The 24,611-nt window shown below is 43.6% G+C and overlaps 1 protein-coding gene across 1 annotated transcript; it reads right to left on the bottom strand.

Annotated features, from left to right (window-relative positions):
* Positions 1–10,960: 10,960 nt before the first annotated feature.
* On the bottom strand, positions 10,961–23,992 carry tmem214 (transmembrane protein 214; the record flags this gene model as incomplete). Its single annotated transcript, XM_083898950.1, has 17 exons — positions 10,961–11,890; positions 13,241–13,392; positions 13,473–13,641; positions 13,748–13,844; positions 13,934–14,051; positions 15,341–15,448; positions 16,137–16,185; positions 16,273–16,364; positions 17,218–17,359; positions 17,613–17,714; positions 17,802–17,883; positions 18,764–18,869; positions 19,076–19,158; positions 19,941–20,075; positions 20,176–20,326; positions 20,544–20,746; positions 23,851–23,992. The coding sequence occupies 17 exons, from the start codon at positions 23,990–23,992 to the stop codon at positions 11,764–11,766; spliced, it is 2,058 nt and encodes a 685-aa protein (XP_083755076.1). The 3' UTR covers positions 10,961–11,763.
* Positions 23,993–24,611: the final 619 nt, after the last annotated feature.

Below are 24,611 nucleotides of genomic sequence, written 5' to 3'. Positions count from 1 at the left end.
CTGGAGGACTGGTTGGCAGAGAGAAGATCCCCTAAATAAAAGCTCTGGCTGTATAAATTGTATATATTGTAGTTTATGTATATATTTTTGTGTATAGTTCCTTATATATAGTTCTTTGTATATAGTTTTTTTTTGAAGTGTGTGTGTGTGTTTGTGTGTGTGTGTGCGTGTGCATTTCAATACTTTATTATTAAATATAACTGTTCCAACAATTCAGTCTCAGCCTGTGTATTATCAATAATCATATCATATTGTCCCACAGTCTTCGAAGGCACACTTTATTGTTATTATCATCAGAATCACAAATACAAATACAAATACAAACAGGATTTCCTGCGGGAAAAAAAATAAGAATTCCTTGACAATATGGTCTGGGGGGGTGGGGGGTATGTGTTCTTCATAAAGCTCCAATGTCCTTCATACTGTAATACACAAAAGAGTAAGTATTAATACAATGACATGAAATTGCTATGATTGCTATGCAAGGTCCTTTATAGCACACATTATATTATCATAACATAACATAAAAAAAATAATTAGTATTAATCTATACAAGGAAACTAAATTGATATGACATCAGAAGGCAGATTTCATTATTATTGAATGTAACCATAAACAGATAAACATGACAAGTTGATTAGGTATTCTAAATTTAGAACGTGAGATTCTAAATATAAAACGTGACCCTGGCGATCGCATGTTCGCCGGTTCGACTCCAGCTCATGGCGAGACTTGTTTTCACAGAAAATTCAAAAATTCAAATATCGGTCCTGCGCACATCCACTCAGCTCTGCGCACCTCCTGACCCCCCTGCGCCCCCTCGCAGGGGCGCAGGGGGGTCAGGAGGTGCGCTGGGAGGAGCGAGAAGATTGGCTCCCTGCCTTTGCGCTAAGAGAGAGCTGACATGAGAGCCAAAGTAAGCCCAAAGTAAGCCCACAGCAGCCAATCACGTTGCTCCCTGCGCTTCTGCCTGGGCTTACATTTGACCAATCGCGTGCCTGCATTTCCAAAGTAAGCCCCGTTCGACGTTTCGGCACACGACACCTGCGAGTGAGGCAGGAAGACGGTGGCTCGGCATTTCGGCACTCGACATCAGCGAACGCGAAGGATAGCGGTAAGTGCGAGACGTGTTGAGACTTGTTGCTCCTACTTTGCATTAAGTGTAAATAATAGGGGAAAACTGTGTTGAAAAATGTCGGCAACGGTCGCTCCCCCGGTTATAACGCTAAGTGAAGGGGATAGGGACAGGGAGGGGATATGACATTTGCTACAGTTACACACTTTAACATGTGCATGTTTAGTTTAGCTTCATTAGCTGCTAAACTACAGCTACTGTACTTTACTGTATATGCTATACTTCCAGTATCATACATATGCATACATATACCTATTATATGTACATATTTATATTGTATATATTTCATAAATGTGTATATATACATTTACATTACATTTTATATATATATTTATATAAGAATGCATAAGAATTGATGCAAAAAGTACCATTTGAACATGTGCATGTTTAGTTTAGCTTCATTAGCTGCTAAACTACAGCTACTGTACTTTACTGTATATGCTATACTTCCAGTATCATACATATGCATACATATACCTATTATATGTATATATTTATATTGTATATATTTCATAAATGTGTATACATACATTTACATTACATTTTATATATATATATTTATATAAGAATGCATAAGAATTGATGCAAAAAGTACCATTTGATTTAGATATGTCTTTTGTTTGCTCACATATACCTATTTAATGTATATATATTTATATTGTATCTATTTCATGAATGTGTATATATATATATATATATTTATGTTACATTACATTAATATATATATATGCATATATATATATATATATATATATATATGCATATATATATATATATAGCATACTTTGTTTACAACTGCCTAAAACTTTACTATATACATGTAATAGGTATCTTCCAAATGGCTAAAGGTAACAGTCTTTTCTCTCTATTTCCATTCAGAAAATGTATGCGTATCCTGTTTTTCGACGCGAGTCACCCACCTCGACCAGGCTTCTTATGGCAGCGTCGGAGGAGGCGAAGCGCTGTACGAACACTTCGTCTGGGAAGTTGGCAAAAGCCAGCGATGCGGTGCTGGCAGAGGCCAGGGCTTTTGTCAGTGGCAACGGGGGAGACCCCACTGACCAGTTCTTGGTACTGGCCCACTGTCAGCTACAGTTCGGCATGTACCAGGGCATGAGGTTTAGGTGGCTTCTGGAGAACTCTGTTGGCTATGCACTCTACTTGGTCAACAGTATTTCCCAGGAAAGAGCGCATACAACTCCTCTGTCAGAAAATAAACAGTTGTTCCTGCAGTACACCACGGACATTACTGAATTGACAGAGGAGCTGGTGAGGTTCAGGAGGAAGCAGGGAATGCAGGCTGAGGCAAGGCAAACAGGAGACCAGGGCTGTTTGATGGTGGAGTTTGGGAGGTTTCAGGGCCGCTCCATGAGGGAGGTTTATGAGGACCAGAGCAGGGAAGCCCAGGACCTCATCGTTTACCTGGTTAAGGCAGATGCCCGGCCCAACACCAACATGGCCCTTTTTAAGGCATATGTCTTAGAAAGACGAGCATCTGCCTCCACATCCACTGCCTCTGCACCCCCACCGGTCCCATCTACCTCCTCTGCACCCTCACCTGCATCCATCCAAACTGGTGCATGGAAGCCTGGCACTGTGAAAGCGCTGCTGGCTCGAGGGAAACACATGTCTCCCTCACAGCTGGCAAAAAAGCTTACAGTTCAAACCTGTGAGTAGGAGTGTGAATTAATAATTTCCCCTACGTCACTTCTACATGTGTTGGTTTATCATTTTATCTGACTACACACACTTGTCCACTTCTTTCCAGCTCCAGCACCGCAGTGCACATTACCCTCGGCTCCAAGACCCCGGACTGCACATGCGGCCCCTGAACAGCTTTTCCCGACTGGTAAGTGTGCACCATGTTGCATACATTTGTCTCTGTGTATATTAACAGTAGGCCTAATAGTTTTAACATTTCGCTTCCAGAGATGTCTGAGCATGACGACGAGGAGCTGATATCTGCTGCAACGCAAGTGGATGCACAGCTTCTAGCAGGTGTGGCATATGACACAATTGTAAATATGTGACCATGTGTAGTGACAACACAAACAAGTCATGTTTTTGTGGAAACTGTTTACTTTTTGTTTACAATACAGAGCTGTGTCCCATCAAGCGGGATGCATTCTTTGAATGCACTTCTTCAAAACCTTAAGGTTGTGTACGAAGGTGTGTTGTGTAGGTTTTTGTCTCCACTAGCTTCTGCTTTTTTCCCCTGCGCACCTAACCGCTCTAAAACAATCACCTGGTGTCTTCTTTCTTCAAGATCACATCATGTATTAAAATGACTGCATGCTCCTCTCACTCACCCATCAGCTCCCTCTTAGCAGGATAAGTGGACATTAATTGTTCTAATCATTAGAGTAGCAGTCGTTGCTGTGTCTGTGTACATGTTTCATGTCATCATTTACACCTGTTTTAACTCCTTTTTCCTTTCATCAAAAAGTCTACATTGGGTTCTTCACTGCCTTCTTCTGCCTACTCCTTAACGCTTGTGTTTGTGAGCTTTGTTGCATATTATTTTTAAATTCAACATTCAGTCAACCTAATATTGTTTTGCCCTCTGCATCATTTCTTCTCCAGAGGCCTGTGCTGCTCTCCCTCCAGCAGCAATACCAGACTTACCTCGTCTTGAGTTAAGTCATCAGCCACCAGCTGAGCTTCCCAGTCACTGGAAGAATCAGCTTCCATCGTTTCAGCAGGAGTGGATTCGCCATACTTTGTTCAAGGCGCATCCACGAACGGGCAAGCCAGAGCTTGTGTCCCAGCTGAAACTTTGGTGGCATCCTCCTCAGCCCCCCCTCATTCACACCCAGCCTCCTGCCTCACCTGACCTCTTCTTCTGTCGGCCGCTGTTCCTCTGGATGCCGCACAAGTTGTGGCGATTTCCGTTTGTCTGTGCTCGTCCAGCCTGTGGCAAGCACAGACTCACAGCAGCAGGGACCTACAGAACAGTGCGCAGAGTCTTGGCTATTGATGGGTGGTATGACCTTGCCACTGAGTACCTGGAGTGCAAAGGCTGCTCAAAAAAGTATCCATCTTGGTCTGAGGACATCCTTGGTCAGCTGGATATGGGCCACCGCAGCCAGTTTCCAGCACTGCTTACCTACAGGTAAATGCCTAATAAATGTCAACCATTACTAGGTGCTTGTATTTGTGTTCTTTTTTAGACATTTCACATTCTTCTTTCCTCAGGTACTCATGCGACATCCAGGTGGTGAGGATGATGAGGGAGAGGACAATGGGCAACAGTGTGACTCAGCTGTACAAAAAACTGCACGAACAGCACAGTGAGGCATGGATGCAGCGTGTCCTGCAGTACTTGACAGCTTGTGAGCCCTTCACACGGTCCTCTGTTGTCCGCCCTGTATTCCCTGAGCCTCCCCTCTTACCGGCTATACCTCAGCCCAAGTGGTTGCTCTCTGTGTTTGCCAGGGATGTTCTGGGGCGACTGAACGAGGTGAAGGCCAAAATCACCTCAGTGTTTGGCTCTGTCCTGAAGATGGACTCCACCAAAAAGGTACCACAGCACACATAATGACTACTTTATTTGTGCCAAATTGGGATTTTTTTTGTTCTATAGCAGCGGCAGAATGATAATAATAATTATAATAGAAGTAAGAAATGAGTGAATGAACACAGTTTTTGAGTCTTTTGTCTTTTCTCAACAGGTCGTCAAGAAACTTGCTGGTGCCGCAGCAGGTACAGCTGCCTGGGCTACTAACGTGGGGAACGAACACGGGCAAATCCTTGTTTCGGTCCTGACAGCCAGCGAGGGACAGGGACTGGATGCCATGGCAGCTGGCCTCATGCGGCGCTACACGGAGGCAGAAGAAGCACCACCAGGCATCATGTACGTGGACAAAGACTGCTGTAACCAGACAGGTCCTTGTCGGGTGAATGCCATGTTTGCTGAGTGGGGTGAACTTCAGGTGCGCCTAGACATTTGGCACTTTATGCGTCGTTTTGCTGCAGGCGTGACGACAGAGGCTCACCCCCTCTATGGCATCTACATGGCACGTTTGTCCACGTGCATTTTTGAATGGGACTCTGGTGATGTTGCTGCTCTTCGCCGCGCCAAAGAGTGTGAGCTGGCAGCAAGGGTTGGCAACATCTCTGAGGAGGCTGTCAACAGTCGCATTACGCGGAGGGAGTTGGCGCTGCACTGCAGGAGGAGGACCAGAGGGGTGGAGGAGACCACCAGACTGATCAATGAATTGATCAGTCTGTTTGACAGTCCCAGTGGGAAGGACACTCTGGGAGTTTCTCTGCTGGACCATGAACGGATCCAGCAGATCTGGAAGGAGCAGGAGAAACACCTGTCCTGTATCCAGGACCCAGAAGACTTCCCACTGTATGTGAAGACTGGCACGCTGAAGAAAGGCGGTGTGGAGCTCAGCTGCTACAGGTGTGCCCGTGGTTCAACCTCCCTGGAGTCCTTCCACCTCCACTTAAATAGATTTATCCCAGGTATTGCATACATAGTCACTAGTTTCACTGTTTTTCTCAGTATGCCTGGTTGTAATGAACATTTTTTTTTGTCATAATTCCATTACATGTGTCTCATATGTTGTAAAAATGTTAAACATGCTTCTCTGTTTATTTTACCTTCAGGAACCAGTGCCAGTGATGCACATTTCCAGGCATATCTCCTGGAAGGGCTGATGCGCTGGAATGCCGACCGGATGGAGGATGCTGTGAAAGGAGCACCTTCCATGCGCTGTTATGGCAGTGCTCTGAGGGAGGCAGTGGATGGGCTCAGCCAAACAGTGCTAGGCAGATCCTGGGATGAGCGCTATCGCGCCCCTGGAACATACACAGGTCAGACATTCACTAATTTGTCATGAGAATAACTGAAATAATTGTTTGTTTTTACAAACACACAAATCAATTTAACCTTTAATATATTACATAAACTATTCCGAATACTTTATCTTTTCTGGGGTTTTTTTCTAGGTGAACTGCTGGGAATAGAGTACCTGTACAGTCAGACTGGCCAAACACTGACTGCAGTGCTCCAGAACCCAGAGGAGGAGGACAGGCTGGTGGAGCAGGTCGATGATGAGGACTTGCAAGATGAGGGGTTCAATGAAGAGACCACGGAGGACATCACAGTGCCTGTGCTCTGTGAGGATGACCCCTGTCGTGGTCTCGAGAACAGGCCCTCATTGACCTCAAGTCTTCAGGCCACTCCACCTCAGGCCCCTGCATCACTGCCAGCTACGTCACAGGATGCAGGACAACCTCCTGCCGCTGCCGCTGCGGCTGCCGCTTCAGAGCAGCCTGGGACTTCTCAGGCTTCTTCAGACGAGGCTCAAGTAAGACACTTTATTGCCTATTTAAATTGAATCTCAATAACATTTAATTTCACACATAGTCCAATGCCTCTATACCTCCATTTCACTATTAACCACATTGATTTATTAGGGAGCAGTCATTGGACCGGATGGGGTCGCTGGGTGGGACAAGGTCCAGGATCTTGCAGCTTTCCTGGTGGGTCTCCGTGAAGCTGCTTACCTCACTGCGGAGGAGGTGACCCAGGTCGTCCAGCGGTGGACCGCTCTCCCTGATGGTGACAAGCAGCGGGTGATCTACCAGCCCCGTCATCAGCTGCGACTGACAACTGGCCGCTTTAAGGCGCCTAAGCGGTCTGGAGTCACACCGGGAGTGGAGAGTGTGAAGCGCTGCTTGATAGGGCATCCTGGGGGGCCAGCTCAGTGGCCCAGCACCAGCCGCTTGGTTGAGGCCATGTGCATAAGGCTGTGCACTTTGCACAAGACAACCACCAGGAAGGCTGGAGTTCCCACACCCAGGTGGAAAAAAATCCTATTGGACTACCACCACATCCGGGACTTGGTGCTTAACAGTCCCAGGGTTATGGCAGACACAGAAATCCAGCTCTTTGAGATAAACCAGCGGACACTCATTCAGTGGTAGGTCAAGCACAAATTCAGAAATTGACTGAATAATTCGGTAAAGAATGCATATCTGACACAAATGATCTTCTCTCAGGTTTCAACGGCGGCAAAAGACCCAGGAGATGAGTGTCCTTTCTCAGGGACTGGCTATGCCAAACCCCATTCCTGTGGCACCGGGCCAGCTCCCACCAAAGGACAAATTACAGCTCCTGCCTTCCACATCTGGCCCAAGGCATGTATTTGTCCTTCCTCCAAATTTGGAGGGACAGGCTCCTGTCCTGAAGCCAGGCCCACAGCCTGCTGCTGCTGCTGCTGCTGCTGCTGCTGCTGCTGCTGCTGCTGCTGCTGCCACCAGAGAGCGCCCCCTTGCACCTGCCTCCACAGCATCAGACCCTGTGTCAGCCTCTGGGATGTCTGGCACTTTCATCCTCAACAGACATATGGCGGCGTCCTTGGTGCTGGGAACCCCTTGTGCCTCAACATCAGGTGCAGGCCCAGCACCTCCTGTTCCTGCACCCACTGCACCTACTGCTCCTGTGTCCCGGTACACTGAGAGGAACAGGCGCCGCCGGACCCTTGAGGAGGAGAGTGGTGTGGCAAAGAGGAAGTATGCCAGGACTGTCGCACACAACACCTGTGGCCAGTGTGGGCAGCCTAAAACCAAGGCGTTTGGGCATAGTCGGCATGGCAGTGCTACGTTCTGTGCAACTTCCTCAAAGGGAAAAACACTGGAGGACTGGTTGGCAGAGAGAAGATCCCCTAAATAAAAGCTCTGGCTGTATAAATTGTATATATTGTAGTTTATGTATATATTTTTGTGTATAGTTCCTTATATATAGTTCTTTGTATATAGTTTTTTTTTGAAGTGTGTGTGTGTGTTTGTGTGTGTGTGTGCGTGTGCATTTCAATACTTTATTATTAAATATAACTGTTCCAACAATTCAGTCTCAGCCTGTGTATTATCAATAATCATATCATATTGTCCCACAGTCTTCGAAGGCACACTTTATTGTTATTATCATCAGAATCACAAATACAAATACAAATACAAACAGGATTTCCTGCGGGAAAAAAAATAAGAATTCCTTGACAATATGGTCTGGGGGGGTGGGGGGTATGTGTTCTTCATAAAGCTCCAATGTCCTTCATACTGTAATACACAAAAGAGTAAGTATTAATACAATGACATGAAATTGCTATGATTGCTATGCAAGGTCCTTTATAGCACACATTATATTATCATAACATAACATAAAAAAAATAATTAGTATTAATCTATACAAGGAAACTAAATTGATATGACATCAGAAGGCAGATTTCATTATTATTGAATGTAACCATAAACAGATAAACATGACAAGTTGATTAGGTATTCTAAATTTAGAACGTGAGATTCTAAATATAAAACGTGACCCTGGCGATCGCATGTTCGCCGGTTCGACTCCAGCTCATGGCGAGACTTGTTTTCACAGAAAATTCAAAAATTCAAATATCGGTCCTGCGCACATCCACTCAGCTCTGCGCACCTCCTGACCCCCCTGCGCCCCCTCGCAGGGGCGCAGGGGGGTCAGGAGGTGCGCTGGGAGGAGCGAGAAGATTGGCTCCCTGCCTTTGCGCAGCGAGCGCTCTACCATCTGAGCTAATCCCCCGTGGAGAGCAGCACAAGCTGACGTTACACATTTTACTGCTGTGGTTGTCATTTGAGCCCCAACATGTGTGAAAAGACCAAGTGCCCCCCAGAACATGACTGCAACACATTAACAGGAAGTAGGTCGTCCAAAACAGGAAGTGCCCTTTAACTCGCCCGTACTTCGACCGATCGGCTCCAAACTTGATATATGTGGGACCAAGGACCCGCCATGAACCCATCTGCAAGACATGAGCTGCACACAGGAAGTAGGTTGACCAAAACAGCAAGTGCCCTTTAACTCGCCCGTGCATTGACCGATTGGTTCGAAACGTCTTATGTGAGACCAGGGAACCCCGGCCTGAACACGCCTGCAAGCCATTACCTGCACACAGGAAGTAGAAGACAGGAAATTCAGGAGCCATTATTTTGCCATATATTGACCAATCTGCCCTAAACTTCACATGTGAGATAAGTGACCAGAGCAGAAAACAAAGTCCAGGGCTTACTCAGCCTGGTGAAGGCGCTGGTGGCTTACAGCTTTAATTTTAGTTGGGGTTTTTTATGTGGATACAGTGTCTTTATCATTTAAAGGGGAAATAAGTAGTTTATAGTGCCATCTAGAGGAGAGGCTGAAATTTACAACAAAGACCTGCTGCTCTGCTCACCCCCTCCCTTCCCTGAGCGCTACGGTATCCGCAGCTGGTCAAATGTCGTCCTCGTCGTCTTTCTCCGTGTCAGCAGATGAGGTTCGTGAGGCGAGGGAGAGGGCGAGCTACCGCGGCCGTAGCAGACGAAGCGGAGAGAGTGGAGGCAGGACTTCCGCTACTAGTAAAGAGACGCTTGTTTTGTTCTCTCGCGTTTGTCCTTACAGGCTCCGGTAGAAACATGGCGTCTCGCTGCTAACAGTGGCTATGCAACCGCGGTCCGCGGTCATGTTATTTTACATGACTTTTTGAAACACTACGAAAATGAAACAAAAACTATTATACAGCGACTAGACAATGCAGGAGCACATAATATGTATAAAAAAGTGGATTTTGGGTTATATAAACCCATAAATACTACATATTGTACCTTTAAGTACAAAACTCCCTGAAGAAAATGCACTTACAATTGGTATGAATATACCAGCAACGGAAATGTAAAGATTTCAACGTTATTAGCGGACGATATAACACAACTGGCAAGCTAGCTTTGTGAGGGACCAACATCCGGGTTCTTTCAACTTCACGTTAAATGGGAACACTAGCAACAAACAAAATGAACTTACCGGGACAAAATCAACAGCCGACGTGTTTAGGTATCGATCTTTTTGTGTCTTTGATTTTGACTTTGATGGGTATAGTAACTTTACATTTTAAGTACAAAACTCATAGTGCTCAAACTCAAACTCAGAGTGCACAAGACAATGCACTTAAAATGGGTATAAACGTACCAGTAACACAAAATAAAACGTTTAAAAGTTATACGCGGACGACGTAACACAACTTAGAACTAGCCACGCTAACGAGCTTGTTTGCGAGGGACCAACATCCGGGTTCTTTTAACGTCCCCGCAAATTGGGCATGCTAATTGTGGCTAGCGACAAAACAGGCTCAAAACAAAATATACTTACCGGCACAAAGCAGGAATAGAACGGCCGACGTGTTTTAGCAGAGTAAAGCAAACAATAACTTTAAATGAACAACGATAGTTAGCACAACATCAGCTGTCAATCCCACAGGACTCCAGCGCAAAACAATGATACTAACGCAGAAGTCGCCCCCTACTGTTCATCGGAGAGAATATACATTTCAGGCACTACTTCAAAGGATGACAAAAATAATAATAAAACAATTATAATAATAATAATACAAAAATGTCCTCCTTCGAGCCGGATTCGAACCAGCGACCTAAGGATTTCTCACGGTATGTGCCTACAGTCCTCCGCTCTACCAACTGAGCTATCGAAGGGGATGATGCACCTTCCTCACAATTATGGTTTAAAAAATCAGTTTTATCAGGGCGATTTAAGTATTTTCAAGAACTTTTCAAACCACTTACAGAGGGTAAACGCCATATTCAGTGAAGCCAGATTAACAGAATATAAGAATAAAAACCGCAGACAGCAACAAACATTTGTAACAAACAGCAAACAGGGTTGAAATCTTTATTATAAATCATTCACATAACAAAGTAAGACAATAATCACTGCCGTATCCATCCAGACATTTTTGCTTTTTTCGAGGAGAACAGGTTAGCAAGTCAGATTGGTCAGATTAGGGATTCTTCTTCTTCTTCTTGTGAGGTGACGAGGACGTTGGCACAGGGTTAATGAATCTATGAGACCAGTACATTGAACCATGCACTCAGACTCTCTCACACACACACACACACACACAGAACACGGTCATGAGAACACAGTGCTGATTCTTAGCTCGTGCTGATGGTCGAGGAAAAGATGCAAAAAAAAAAGGGTGGACAAAGAGAAACGGAACAAGCAGCAAAGATGAGATGAAGTGCAAGACGTAAAGTCAGTGAGTAGATCTTTCTTTTCTTCTTCTCTTGTGACAGATTCTGCTGCAGGAGTCGATCCCCCGGCAGATGTGACGTCTCCACTTCAAACACGCGTCCATACGACAACACAAAGTTTAACTGACAAAGGTCGTTGTTTGAGTCTGGAATTATTTTTTTTTGGTTTTCTCCCTTGCCCTGCAGCATCCTTTCACGCCAATACTTTTTTTTTTTTTCTTTATTAAACTGTATCTTTAAATAAAAAAACGGTTTATAAATCCTCTACAAACTTACATCCAACTATAAATTACATAGTCTGTTCAAAGCAACAGTTGACATTTGCAGTAGAAAAACCGAGGAAGAGAGAGAGAAAAAAAGAAGTGACAAAGAGGACTGGTAGAAAAGGAAAGACAGAAAAACAACTATACAACAGCAAACTGATTGGTAAAATTTGAGTCCTTTAGAGGGAGCGTTTGTTTCTCTGACCCCCACAGTGTCCAGTCACTGAAAGTGTGTGTGTGTGTGTGTGTGTAATTTCATGTGTGTGTAAAATTAGTCAGCATTTGTTATTGTTGTCATCGGCGTCATCACGCTCGCGTCAGCAGCTTCTGAGCCCAGGTCTTGACAGATGTGGTCGTGTGCTGCAGCAGGTTCCACGTGGAGTTGGTGAAGGAGACGGCGTGGCCCTGCAGGCACGACACGGACACCTCACCACTGCCACAGAGAAAACAACAACAACAACAACAACGACAACATATGAGTTTCTCAGGGTTCAGAATCAGACGACTGGACAAAATCCTTCTGTGTACAAAACCATCAGTCTCCTCATGAGTATGGAACAGGTTTGACTGGTCACTGACTCACTTTGTTTAAATGCTAATGAAACTAGAGGCAGGTTTGTGTTTGGTTGTACTTAATCAATATTTCCCAGCTAAAATAGATGCAAATATTGTTTTGAATCATTTCTTTGTCACATGTACAACGTGTTCTTTTAAGAAAGAAGTTTGACTTTAGCCAGGATGGCAAACCTGGATCGGGCCAGATTATGACAAAAATCCAGAAAAGATAGAGTAAAATAAAGTTTGAATTTGAATTTGAATACCAACTTCTTAATCTGGACTTCAGAAGAAAACTTCATAATTTGGAATTTTGGATGAGAACTTCATAATCTGGACTTTACAATGAGAACTTCATAATCTGTTCTTCAGAACAAGAACTTCATAATCTGGATTTTACAATGAGAACTTCATAATCTGATCTTCAGAACGAGGACTTCATAATCTAACATTTTTAAACAACACCTTCAATGATATATTGAACTTTATGCATCATTGTTTGGAATGTAACAATCACTTCTGTCATTTGCTGTAACCATAAACATGTTGGTATTAGGTACTCGAAATGCGCATGCGCGAGGTGGAGATATCCAGTGCTTTAGGCACCACCTCTGGCGTTCAGCAAGGATGAAATAGAACCTCCTCCTACATGACAGCGAGAGAGTGTTTCATCTTATCCTGGTTTATCGTCACTGTTTTACAGTTTTACAGAGATAAAATAAGGTAATGAAGCTATTTAAATACACAAATAAATGGAAGGAACGACAGATGGACCACTGTTGTGAATTAGGTTTTGTTTTGTAAAAGACACAGATGGAAATGAGGAACTATTCCTGTCAACTACTTATAAATAAGTGAATAGAGGAAATTATGGATTTTGAAGGTGTACGATGGAATCAGAAAAAAAAGAAACACTTATATTTATTATATTATATAGTATATTTATTTCCCTAGTTTTGCTGACATATATAAATAAAGATATTTGCATGTGTCTTTGTTTTTGGCAATTTTTCAAATTTTTGCTGATCTTGATTAACTTGAATTTACAAATTAATTCAACAATGAAAGTATTTTTCTTTGGTCCAAAGTTGCATTACATGAGTGTGTTTTACTCTGTAAAGCCGTATTTGCGTCGTTGCAGCAGCTAAACATCATCTTCATCATCAGGCAGACGAGGTTGGATAAAAACCTCAAATCTAGCTGGATTTTTTTTTAAGAAAGCACTGACTTGCAGGAATCCTGTAGGCTGGTCCACGCTCGCTGTAGCAGCTCAGATATGAAGGCCAGCGCTGGCAGGATGTAGTTTTGATGGAGGAGGAGGAGGAGCTCCTTCAGATACGCCAACACCTGGAACACGCTGTCCGGAGTGTTTGTGTACACCTGAGCAAAGAAAAGGATGTCATCATTATACGCGTTATAATATCGTTAAACATCAGTGAGTTGATATTTGAAGCACTTACCCATTCTATGGCCAGCGGAGTCTTTTCTTTGACCCAGAGGATAAAGTGTGACGTGTTCTCAAAGATGAAGATGATCGCTGCTTTCGTCTTCTCTATACTCCGCTCCAACAGTGGCCCCAGGACTCGCACACACTCGGAGTAATAATAAGGAGTGTTTTTCTCCAACCAGCTTCAGGGAAAAAACAAAAACACAACAACAGTTCACCTTTCTATGTTTTCTAAACGGGTCAATTAGTGTCCAAGGGTTCAAAACTAAATAAAGTTTGAGGTCGTACCCGAAGCCCCGTTTGGAGTACACCGTTATTTTGCTCCACGCCTGCTGAGATACGGCTGTGACCCCTGAACTGTGTAGATATCTGGCTGTGGTGGAATCTGAAACAAGCAGCAACAAACAGTTTATATTTAAAAAAACGAGTCAATAGAAACAGACACGGAGGGAGGTTCTTCTGTAAAACACCGACCTGTGAAGGAGCCGTGAGATCGGACGTCGTGTGCGATGAAGCTGACGACAAACACGCACAGAACCAAGAGCAGCTTGGACCACGGGAAGCCACGGCCGCGCATCCTCACCTGCAGATTCTGGAGAACGAGAGCAAAAAAAAGAAAAACTGTGAAAAAGATGCAATTCATCTGTTATTTTTTAAGTTGTTGTCGGTTAATCACGTGACCCTTTAGCCGTTCACTCGGCTGGCGACTCACTAAGGGCACCAGCGTGTGCCGTTTGCACGGGAAATGCCAGATATTACTGGAAATGCGATGTAAAGGTCGCAGGACGAGCCGCTCCGCCACGTCTCGCTTCATCGCTAATGTTTCCCGGGAGCTTGTACACAGAGAGTCGCGTTCAAAGTTCTTAATAATGACCGTTCATTTCATCTTTGTGGTCAAATATTCGTTCACATCACCCTCATCAAAAACCCTTGCACATCAAAGGCAGGAGTCCTTTGATGCCTCTGAACAAAGGAAAAGTTAGCAGTGAGACTCGACTGATTCTCTCTGCCGTCAAAACCAGGACGACCACGCCGCGCGCACCGCTAAACGAGACGCTTACGCATGCCTAAAGACGACCCTGCCAATAAAGTGGGGATACGCAAGGCAACGTGCTTTGCACACGCTGGAGTCACAGCACACAGGGCAAGGCGGCGTGTAGCCGAGACAGACGCCACGAGGCAAGCCCGGCTAGCGAGGGATGCGGCGCGCAGGGCGATGCGGCGCGGAACAGAGACGGGCGACGCGCGGCAGGCTCGGCTAGCGAAGGACGCCGCGCGCAGGGTGGAGCGCCGCGGAGCCGAGACGAACGACGCAAGGCGAGCTCGGCTGGCGGGCGACGCCGCGCGCAAGGCGAGGCGCCGCGAGACCGAGACGGACGACGCCAGGCGAGCGCGGCTGGCGAGGGACGCTGCGCGCAAGGCGAGGTGCCGCGAGGCCGAGACGGACGACGCGAGGCTAGCGCGGCAGGCGAGCGACGCGGCGCGCAAAGCGAGGCGGCGAGCGGCCGAGACGGACGACGCGAGGAGAGCTCGGCTGGAGAGCAACGCCGCACGCAACTCAAAGCGGCGCGCGGCTGAAGCAGGCGACGGTACGTCGGCGAAGGGAGCGACGTCTCCGCGGCGACAAGCGGGGGACGTCACGTGTCAACAGGAGACGCGTCGCGCGCAGCAAGACAAGTGTGGAGATACAGGCGTCCTCCAGAAGGAGCTGAATGGTGGTGACGGGCACAGGCGGAGGAAGACCTCCAGAAGCAAATCGATATAACACCGCTGTACGCTTCTCCCTTTAAGGATGACGCAAATGTGCAAACTCCTGGAAAATCCTGTGGGAGAAAAAAACAAAACATGCGATACATGTGTGATGGAAAAACCCGGTCTCACCTGGCACAGGTCGTTACACTCCTGAAGGTCCCGAGTTTCGCTGCCGTCGCTCATCTCCTCATTGGTCACTTTGAACGACTGGATCGTCTCTTCAAGGTTTTTCCGCAGCTGAAGGAGATGAAAGGTAAAACAACGCAGAGGTCAAAGAAAACCAAAGGCTTCTTTGTTGTTGTTTTTGTTACTTTTGTACCAGGAAGTCAGCGATGATAGGGGGGGGTTCTAAAGCTTTGTGATACCATGTCATGCTGTACTTTGATCTTCATGTGATGTCATCAAAGCAGCTGTGACGTTAGAATTGTTATTTTTTTAATCCTTTAATATGATTTCAAATAAAAAGGAGAGGGTGGATTCAAAATGTGCGTCTTTCTTCAATCCAAACCAACTGGGAACAAGAATTCTCTTCTGTCCCACAGTTGTTCTTTCACCACAACCTGTCTAGGCAGATGGCTGCACATCTTTGAGTCTATTTCTGTCAGAGATGAGCAGGAACTGTTGGTTTTCTCTGCTCGCTGCTGTTGTGAGCAGAGAAATGTTGTGATTCGCTATACAAATACAACCGAATTGGTCCAGAAGTAGCAGAAACAATAGGACTTACCCATTGTCTGGGCATGTTATAAATATTAAAGTACTTTTTAAACTCTCTGCTCCTTCCTCCATGTGTCACACTGCGTTGGTGTCGATGCATACACTGATTCTCTATTTTCCTCTGTGCACTGTTTCCTGTACACTTTCAGGGGAAGTGATGCATCGGTTTTTTTTTTTTCTCACATGTTGTGGCGGCAGGAGTCATACATACCTTTGGTGGCAGACTGTTCCACGACTTTAACAAATGATTCAACAGCAGACTGGAAAAAGACAACAAAAAAAGAGTCAGCTACAAAAATCTTAATAACTACTTCTTTAAAACGTCCATAAAAGTGCGTCTTCCTCACCTGGATTGGGGCAAGTGTTTGGTGTAGAGCTGCCTCCACACTCCAAGACTCTGCACGTCCACACACAGACACTCTGTCATACTGCTGAGCAGCTGCAAGAAACAACAAAGGGAAAGAGGACATGGAAAGTTAATTATTTTGAGGAAGAAATGTTTTTTTTAGGAAAAAAAAAGTGAGAAAATATCTTGTGGATGAAGTAGAGTTGGTGGAGATGGTGAAAGGTTTCATTGAAACCTTGAAACATTTCATCGCAGCAGCAAAAATACACAAACCGCACCTCACCTACTTCCTGTCGACATATTACATATTAATACACTACCGTTCAAAAATTTGGTCTCACGTTTTTTTTTTCAATGAATATAACATTAAATGAATCAGAAATACACTCTATACATTGTTAATGTGGTAAACGACTATTCTAGCTGCAAACGTCTGGTCTTTAATGGAATATGTACATAGGTGTATAGAGGCACATTTCCACTGTTCTAATGGTACATTGTGTTTGCTAATGGCGTTAGAAGGCTATTGGATGATTAGAAAACCATTGAAAACCCTTGTGCAATGAGGTTAGCACAGCTGAAAACTGTTTTGCTGGTTCTTTGACAAAAGCAAAGTTTGAATAAAAATCATTATATCTAATCTTGTCAATGTCTTGACTATATTTTCTATTCATTTTGCAACTCTTTTGATGAATAAAAGTGTGACTTTTAATGGAAAACACAAAAAATTTCTGTCGGTGACCCCAAACTTCTGAACGGCAGTGTGTATATCATTTGGATGAATCGACAGATTGATTCAAAGGACAAAGTTTCATAATAGTCATCATTGTAACATTGTCAATGTCTCAATGTTTCCAGTGCGTTCATGACGTGTGAATCGTGGGGTTCACAACTCCCAGGTTGAACCCACTGCCTTTTAACTTTCAAAACAGATGGCGAGTCTCACCTCCTTCTTCATGTCGTCCGGACAGTGCGACGTGGCTCTGGACAGGAATGACGGCAGGTACGTGTGCAGCGTGTTCTCGGGTTTGGCTCCGAAAGCCAGGACTTTGAGTCGAGGATAGAGACGTCTGAGCTGCTCCTGCAGACTGAACACAGAGTAATGGATTCATTCAATAATAATAATAATAATAATATTTCACAGAGTTACTGTCATCATTATCCACAGATGATGACGCACTGTCAGCAGTTGGTTTTAAAGAGGAACAGGAGATGGAATCAGTTTAACATGCAGGAAAAATACTCAATAATCACATTTATACACAAATGTATTCCTTCACTTTGTAATAATGTTACAAAAGGCAAAGAAACACTGATATGATTGTGTAGCTGTGTTTTTACCTCGACGACAGAGCATTCTTGGGCATGAAGGCAAAATCCAGTAAAGGAAAGAACTCTTTCGGGCCCATGATGCCAAATCCTTTTGTCAGGTTTGCATGAAGTCTACAAGGAAGAAAAACAGATGACGTCATTACTCTGAGAACTTTGTATTTTACATGAATAACGTTGTCATTTCTCTGCCAGACTCACAGAAGAAGTCGATCCAGATAAGCTATGGCATACGCAGACAAGGACTTCACTCCGAGCACAGGAAGCATGATCCCGAGCCACACTGAAAACACAAAAAATAAAAACACCTTCATTCACCTCAAACTGACGGATCATTTCAAAAAAAAAAAAAAGCCCAGAGCAGAGACAACCAGTGACAATCAAGTATAGTAATCAAGAATTTGTGTGGGGTTTTCTTTGCGTTTTTATCATCGAGAAAAGACACAATTTTAAACACAAAGATAACTCGGCTACATGTTTTTTTATGTAGTTACAGTGTTTGAGGAGGAGTTATGCTCACTATGGCTCTGGTGCTTCAAATTATATTATTAGACACGATGTCTTTGTCGCCTTCAAACCCCACGTTTCTTTGCCTTAAAGCGATGCTCAATAAACTTATTTTGCAGATAAAGGTTGTGTAATCTTCTAAGAACATTCCTCACTCACACACACACACACACACACAGGCGAGCCCTGCTGAGGACTTTTATTTTGAAGTTATCATGTGTTTGCTGATTATCAGTGGATGGGCACTGATTATAACTCTCAACTTTAAATTTTATGAGTACAGAAAGAAATCTTTGTGCAGTCAAGGATGTGGAGTTTGACATCCACATCCAAAAATGGTATTAAAAGTCTTGTGTGGATTTAAAAGAAAGACGATACAATACAAGGACTTTGCAGATTCTGTCATTTAATCAACCCTTTCTCCATTTCTGTCCAACTGCTTTTGCCCTGTTTCTCTTTATCTCTGAATTCCCCTGTTGTCGTCTTGTGCCACGAATAAACTTGTCTTTACTTGTTGCTTCATTAACCTCCAGCCCATGATTTCCATATATTGTTGGGAAAGTGAGTGAAAGGACAGTCTAGGACAAAGAGTTGTGTGCAAACACATCTAAATATACAGCTGTGAGAGTGTGTGTGTGTGTTTGACTGTGTGTTACCTCTCAGTCCTTGGCTGAGGTCGTGAAATCCAGCTTGTCCCAGCGCCCACATGATGGTCAGACACTTGGCCGGACGATTCTGAACCGACCTCAATAACTCCAGATACTGCAGGAGGAAGGAAAGAGCGATAAACCGGGTTATTATCACGACATGTACATGTACGTGCAGTTTCGTCTTTGGAGAACAGAAGTGAAACTGGTCGACTGCTCGGTTTAAGAAAAGAGACACAATTCATCAATTTGCATTGTTTGTTTTTTGTCTATATAATTACGTGCATTTACAACACAGAAAACACACACACACTCGCTCACCTCTGGCAGACTTTGAGTGGCTATTCTGGGTTTGTCCTGTAAGAGTGCCTGAATGCAAACTCTGTAGCCATGCAGTGGTTCTCCTGAGGGGGACAAACAGAAACAGAAAAGGCAGTTGAATATTTAGTTTGAGTGCTAAAGTGTTGACTCTTTCCACATATTCATTCCTATTTCTATTAAATTTGAACTCCATTAGGCAGCAAAAGCACTTTATAAATCCACATAATTTCCTTTTCAGTACAAAATATTTCAGTCTACAACTACAGAACAAGACCTGAACAATATCTTTGTCTTTCCGGTTACCTGCAGCACTACACTGCACAATATAAACTTAATAAACCTAGGATTTACAGCAGGATTAGACTGCACTCACACCTCCGACCTGCATCTAATAAACAAGCAACTAAATACACTACTGTTCAAAAGTTTGGGGTCACTTAGAAATGTCCTTATTTTTGAAAGAAAACAAGTATTTCTTTTCAATGAATATAACATTAAATGAATCAGAAATACACTCTATACATTGTTGATGTGGTAAACAACTATTTTAGCTGCAAACATCTGGTTTTTAATGGGATATGTACATAGGTATATAGAGGCCCATTTCCAGTGTTTGAACGGTACATTGTGTTTGCTAATGGCGTTAGAAGGCTATTGGATGATTAGAAAACCCTTGTGCGTGATGTTAGCGCAGCTGAAAACTGGTATTGCTGGTTCTTTTTGACGAATAAAAATCATTATTTCAGTGTGACTTTTAATGGAAAACACAAAAATTGAATCGGTGACCCCAAACTTTTGAACAGCAAAAACTAAAATACTGGAAATTAAACCAGGATGAGGCCACTTATCCACGTCTTAACGTTACCTGACTGTCTGTCCAGCTCCCGGAGCATCGTGTAAACACAGTGGTCGAAGAAATCTGGCAGAATGTCGCTGCAGCGTCCGAAGAGGCCTTTGATCACACCCTTCAGCTCTTTACCCGTTAGGCAGTATGGGTAATCTGTAGAGGGAGCAGGGTAAAAAAAATGGAGGAAATTAGTTAAGTGCTGATATTTTATTTGAGCTACGGAAGTAAATATGTTCATATATTTTCTACACACCGTGGGCATAGCTGCTGAGCGTGGGCTCCGTCTCCGGTACGGTCAGCTTGAGGTTGAGGTAACCTGCCAGGTCTTTGACCCAGACCGACGGATTATCTGGGAACAGAGTCTGACTGCGGGCCAACTGCTGCTTCAGGTCCCCGACATCCAGCTAAAAACAGACACGCGGAAACAAAAGGGCTCATTATGTGCAGCAGAAAGATGTTTTTCAGCATGTGATTGTTGTTGGCTCTCTAAGACGCCACAGTGCTCCACTGTGTTGAACTAAGAAGATTTGAGGCAAAACAAATCCACATAACAAACACATTCCTCTGTAAATAAGTCGTGTTTAAAATTCCCTGATATCGCCGAGCTGAGCCATTACTCACAGCCTTGAAGGCCTCCTCGAGGTTCTTGAAATTCGCAGACGTGACCGTGTTGGCGGTGGCGTTGGCGTGCGGTTTCTTGGACGGTTTACTCGACGGCTGCTTCTTGTTTGGAGGCTCGGGCGGCGGAGGAACCTGCTCCTTGTTCTGTTTCTTGCCCATCTTCTCGAAGCCCTCGAACAGAGTCTCCGACATCTTCAGGGGCGCTGAAACAGAAGAAACAGCTGCGGTGAGGAAGAGCACGCCTTTTCTGGGAATATGACAGATCCTCGATCGTCTTCAAACTCTTTTCTTCAATCACTCCAGTGTCTTGAAAATCAAGTTAGTCCAGAAGGAGTGAGGGATTCCCCTCCCTGGCTGCTCCCTTCACTTACATCCAATGCCTTACTGATCTCAGAACTCCCTCCCTCGCTTGTGGTTTTGCATAATAGGCCGGTTATTATTATTATCCCACAATCATGAAACATCCATTATAATTCACATTGGGACAGAAGTTAAGCAACAGTACCGTTCATTTTCCCCTGAGCATAACTTGACTCTCTTCAAAGCAAATCCACTTCCAGATAAAACCCCACATTTAACCTTCACTGGCCAATCCAAATATTGTTTGTTATGTTTTCTACGACTTGATATTATAGCTCTTTATTAACCGACGATAAACCCAGTTTTTAAACTTGGAAAACTCTGTGTTGTAGTTTGAGATGTTGACTGTTATAAAGTAGAGGTTGACCTGCTGATATATGACGATAATTATTAATTAATCAGCCAATAATTTTTTTTTGATGACCTATTTCATTAATTTATTGTTTATTTTATAATTTTTTTTATAGAAAATAAGAAGTATTTTCAGATTGTTTAAAATCGAAGAACACGAAAGATCTCAGGAGGAAATGGAGGTTCAAAATCTACTCGCTCTTCAATTAAAAAACAAAAAAATCAACACAGGGAGAACTACTATAATCCATTTACACTCTATTTTCAGATTAATTTATTCAAATGCATTTACGGTATGTATAAGTACGGGTTCACAAGAGTTCAAACTTGAGCGGTTGTTGCTGACAGAGGTCACCAGTTGCTCAATGATCAGTCAGCTGCTGCTGAGGATACTACATTTACATCATCTGTTGCTGTGACGCAAAAAAAATTTAATAATCCACCACAAGAAAAATAAAAAGGTCACTTATTTTATATATTTTGGGGGGGAATAGTGATTTGGAAACAGTGAAGAAAGGTGACGCCTGCGTTACAATACGACAGACTGTTAGTTCAGCGTCTATGTGTAAAGTCTACACCGTCAGCGCTCCCGTCTCTTCTTCTTCTGCTGGTGTTAGGATTCACTCCACCACTTCCTGCTGTACTGTACTGTACTGTAACGTCTCCTCAGATTACAGATTACGACGCCTCACCGCGACGCCACAAAGACCTCCTTGCTGACTAAAACCAAAGCCGATTCCAAATCGATCTCTCGTCCACGCATTCACTTACTCCACCCGTGAAGTAAGGATATATATATAGATATAGTTCGCTCACAGTCAGCTGAGAGTAAATATGAGCTTTGATGGACGTGTGGTCAGATATTATCACTTTTCTTTAAGAAAAGGTCCACTGTGTAAATTCAGATGACTTTATTTTTCATTTGTTTGGCAGAAAATTAAGATTAAATAATGATTCTACTTTGTTTTAAGGTAGAAAACGATGATGTTCTCAAACGTCTTATTATGAAATAAAATAAAATAAAATAAAATAATGAATTGCTTTATTGTTTTCATTTACCAATAAATGTTGCTGTGCCTTTAAGGTGGTGGAGCCCATGTCAGGACATGTAGACGAGTTCAGACATGTACAGACAAACATGGGTATCATCATGTCAGTTGACCTCAGACCCACTCTGTCAAATACTCTACACACTGATTGATCAAAAACAGCAATATTTCAACACTGGAAAAAGCACATTTTGCTCGCGTTTCCTCGTAAAGACGGCACTGGAACATAAGCCAAGTTACTCGTTCTTTATCAATGCAAATGACGCGCTTTACGTAACACTGTGGTGGTTAAAGGGACCTGTATTTGCTCCAAGTGACACAACAGCAGTCGCTGTCAAACAGACTTTGAGCAGAGAGGCTGATTCTCTGATAAATCTAATGCATAAACAAACAGCCGTGGCACAGGGAGATCTAATCTTTTACTGACACATTATTTTTGTAGCCCGATGGTGAGTAGAACACTGTACTTAGGCAAATTCAATGGAAAACCTGGACTTTGGAACACGGCCGTCTACTGAAGATAGGGCAAAGAAACTATTAATTTTTCCATTTTTAAATTAAAGCCTTGACGGAACAAGAACATTCTCAGATTTTAAATAAACTACAGAATTACTACAGAATTAATTAGTTTTTAACTCTTTAAAAACTTAAAGAGTTAGACTAATTCCTAGAAAACGTTATCTCAATCCAACTTATCTCAATGGCCCACATCTACATTCATATAGATGGAAATTATCAGTTTCTCCATTCAGTTTTCCATGGCAACGCATGATAATATTAGCCCAACCCTACTCAAGTGAAATATTTATCAATATACCGATAAGTAAAATTTAATTTATGGTGTTTTAAGTCTCAATGCGCAGTAATATTGTGTCAAAACCGTAATCGCAATACATAATAAGATCGTGTATCGTCGCAACCCCAATTACTATATTATGGTGAATGTAGCACTCGGCGGTGACAGCTGTCAGTGCAGGCTAACAAGCTAGTAACGCTCGATTCTTTTAAACGTTGAGCTAAAGTGAAACAACATCATGTGACGGTTTTAGAAAAGTGTGACTAACAGCAGAAGAAGAAAGAGGAAATCGTTTGATGACGACGCCTCTGTTGACACGCACACAATTATGAAAAAACTGCTAACAAGCTAACCGCACATGCTAGCTGGCTAACCGTGCTCCTTCGCTCTTTCTGCTGTGTGTAAACAGGAACACACAACACGGGACAAACTTATTAGCCCACACGTGTGTGTATAATAGCGTGTTAATGAAGAAATACAAAGTAAAAGTACGTAAAATGTGTAGTTGTATTGGGGAATGCTGCGTAAAGGTGAGCTAGCTAGCTTGTCCACTCTCAACTGACGGGGAGTTGTGCGTCTTCTTTGGCGTCATTATCTCGGGTCAAAAACGGGGAAGTTGTTGTGAAAACATAAAGTTAGCATGACCTCCGGGTTTCTTTCATTCATTTGAACAGTTGACAGAAAGGTGAACGGCTTTACGGAGCGGGAGCAGCTGCTACTGCTGCTGCTGCTGCGGGCCGCGTTCACTTACGTCGGGACGGCAGGTTGGACTCGCCGAGCGCTTTCCTTCCGCCGCTTTTCTTCTCACTCGGGTTCTTTCCGGGGCCGTTGTTCTTCTTTCCCTTCTTCACCACCTCCCATTTACCGGCGGCGGAGCCGTTATTCGAAGCCATGTCCACGGGAAACTGTTGTTATAGTGTCGGGGTCGGGGGGCGCTGCTGCTGCTGCTGCTGCTGATCGTGGGTGAAAAGTGTCAGCGTTGACGGGACGATCCTCCGTCAATCGCCTCGGTTCATTTAAACATAAAACGGCTGCCACGTCTCTTTGTCGGCGTGACGTCAGAGTGACGTGGCGGACCGTTAACTTCCATCTGTTTTAAAAACGAACGTTAATATATTATATATATTAACGTTAAATGAATACATACACACGTATATATACATAGTAAATAAAAGTTTTTATGTCACATTTGTACTTTTATTTAGCACAGAATGCAGTTAAATACGATTTACTTTGTGTCAAACTCAAGGCCCGAGGGCCAGATGTGGCCCGCCACGTCATTTTATGTGGCCCGCGAGTGATTAATTGGTCATTAAAAATCTGTGTTAAAATAGGTCTATGCTGCGTGCATTGACCATAAGCTACATTTCCCACAATGCACGGCGATCGAATCATAAACTTAAAAAAATAAAATGTATATATATATTTTTTTTATAGTTTCTATTTTGAAACAACACAAAACACCAGTTTGTGTTATTTGTGTACAGTTTATTTGTGTAACTTCTGGGAGAA

The sequence above is a fragment of the Microchirus variegatus genome, assembly GCF_963457635.1.
Source record: "Microchirus variegatus genome assembly, chromosome: 12".
Lineage (NCBI taxonomy): Eukaryota > Metazoa > Chordata > Actinopteri > Pleuronectiformes > Soleidae > Microchirus > Microchirus variegatus.
Note: the sequence above shows the minus strand (reverse complement) of the source record. Positions and strands in the feature narration are given on the sequence as shown.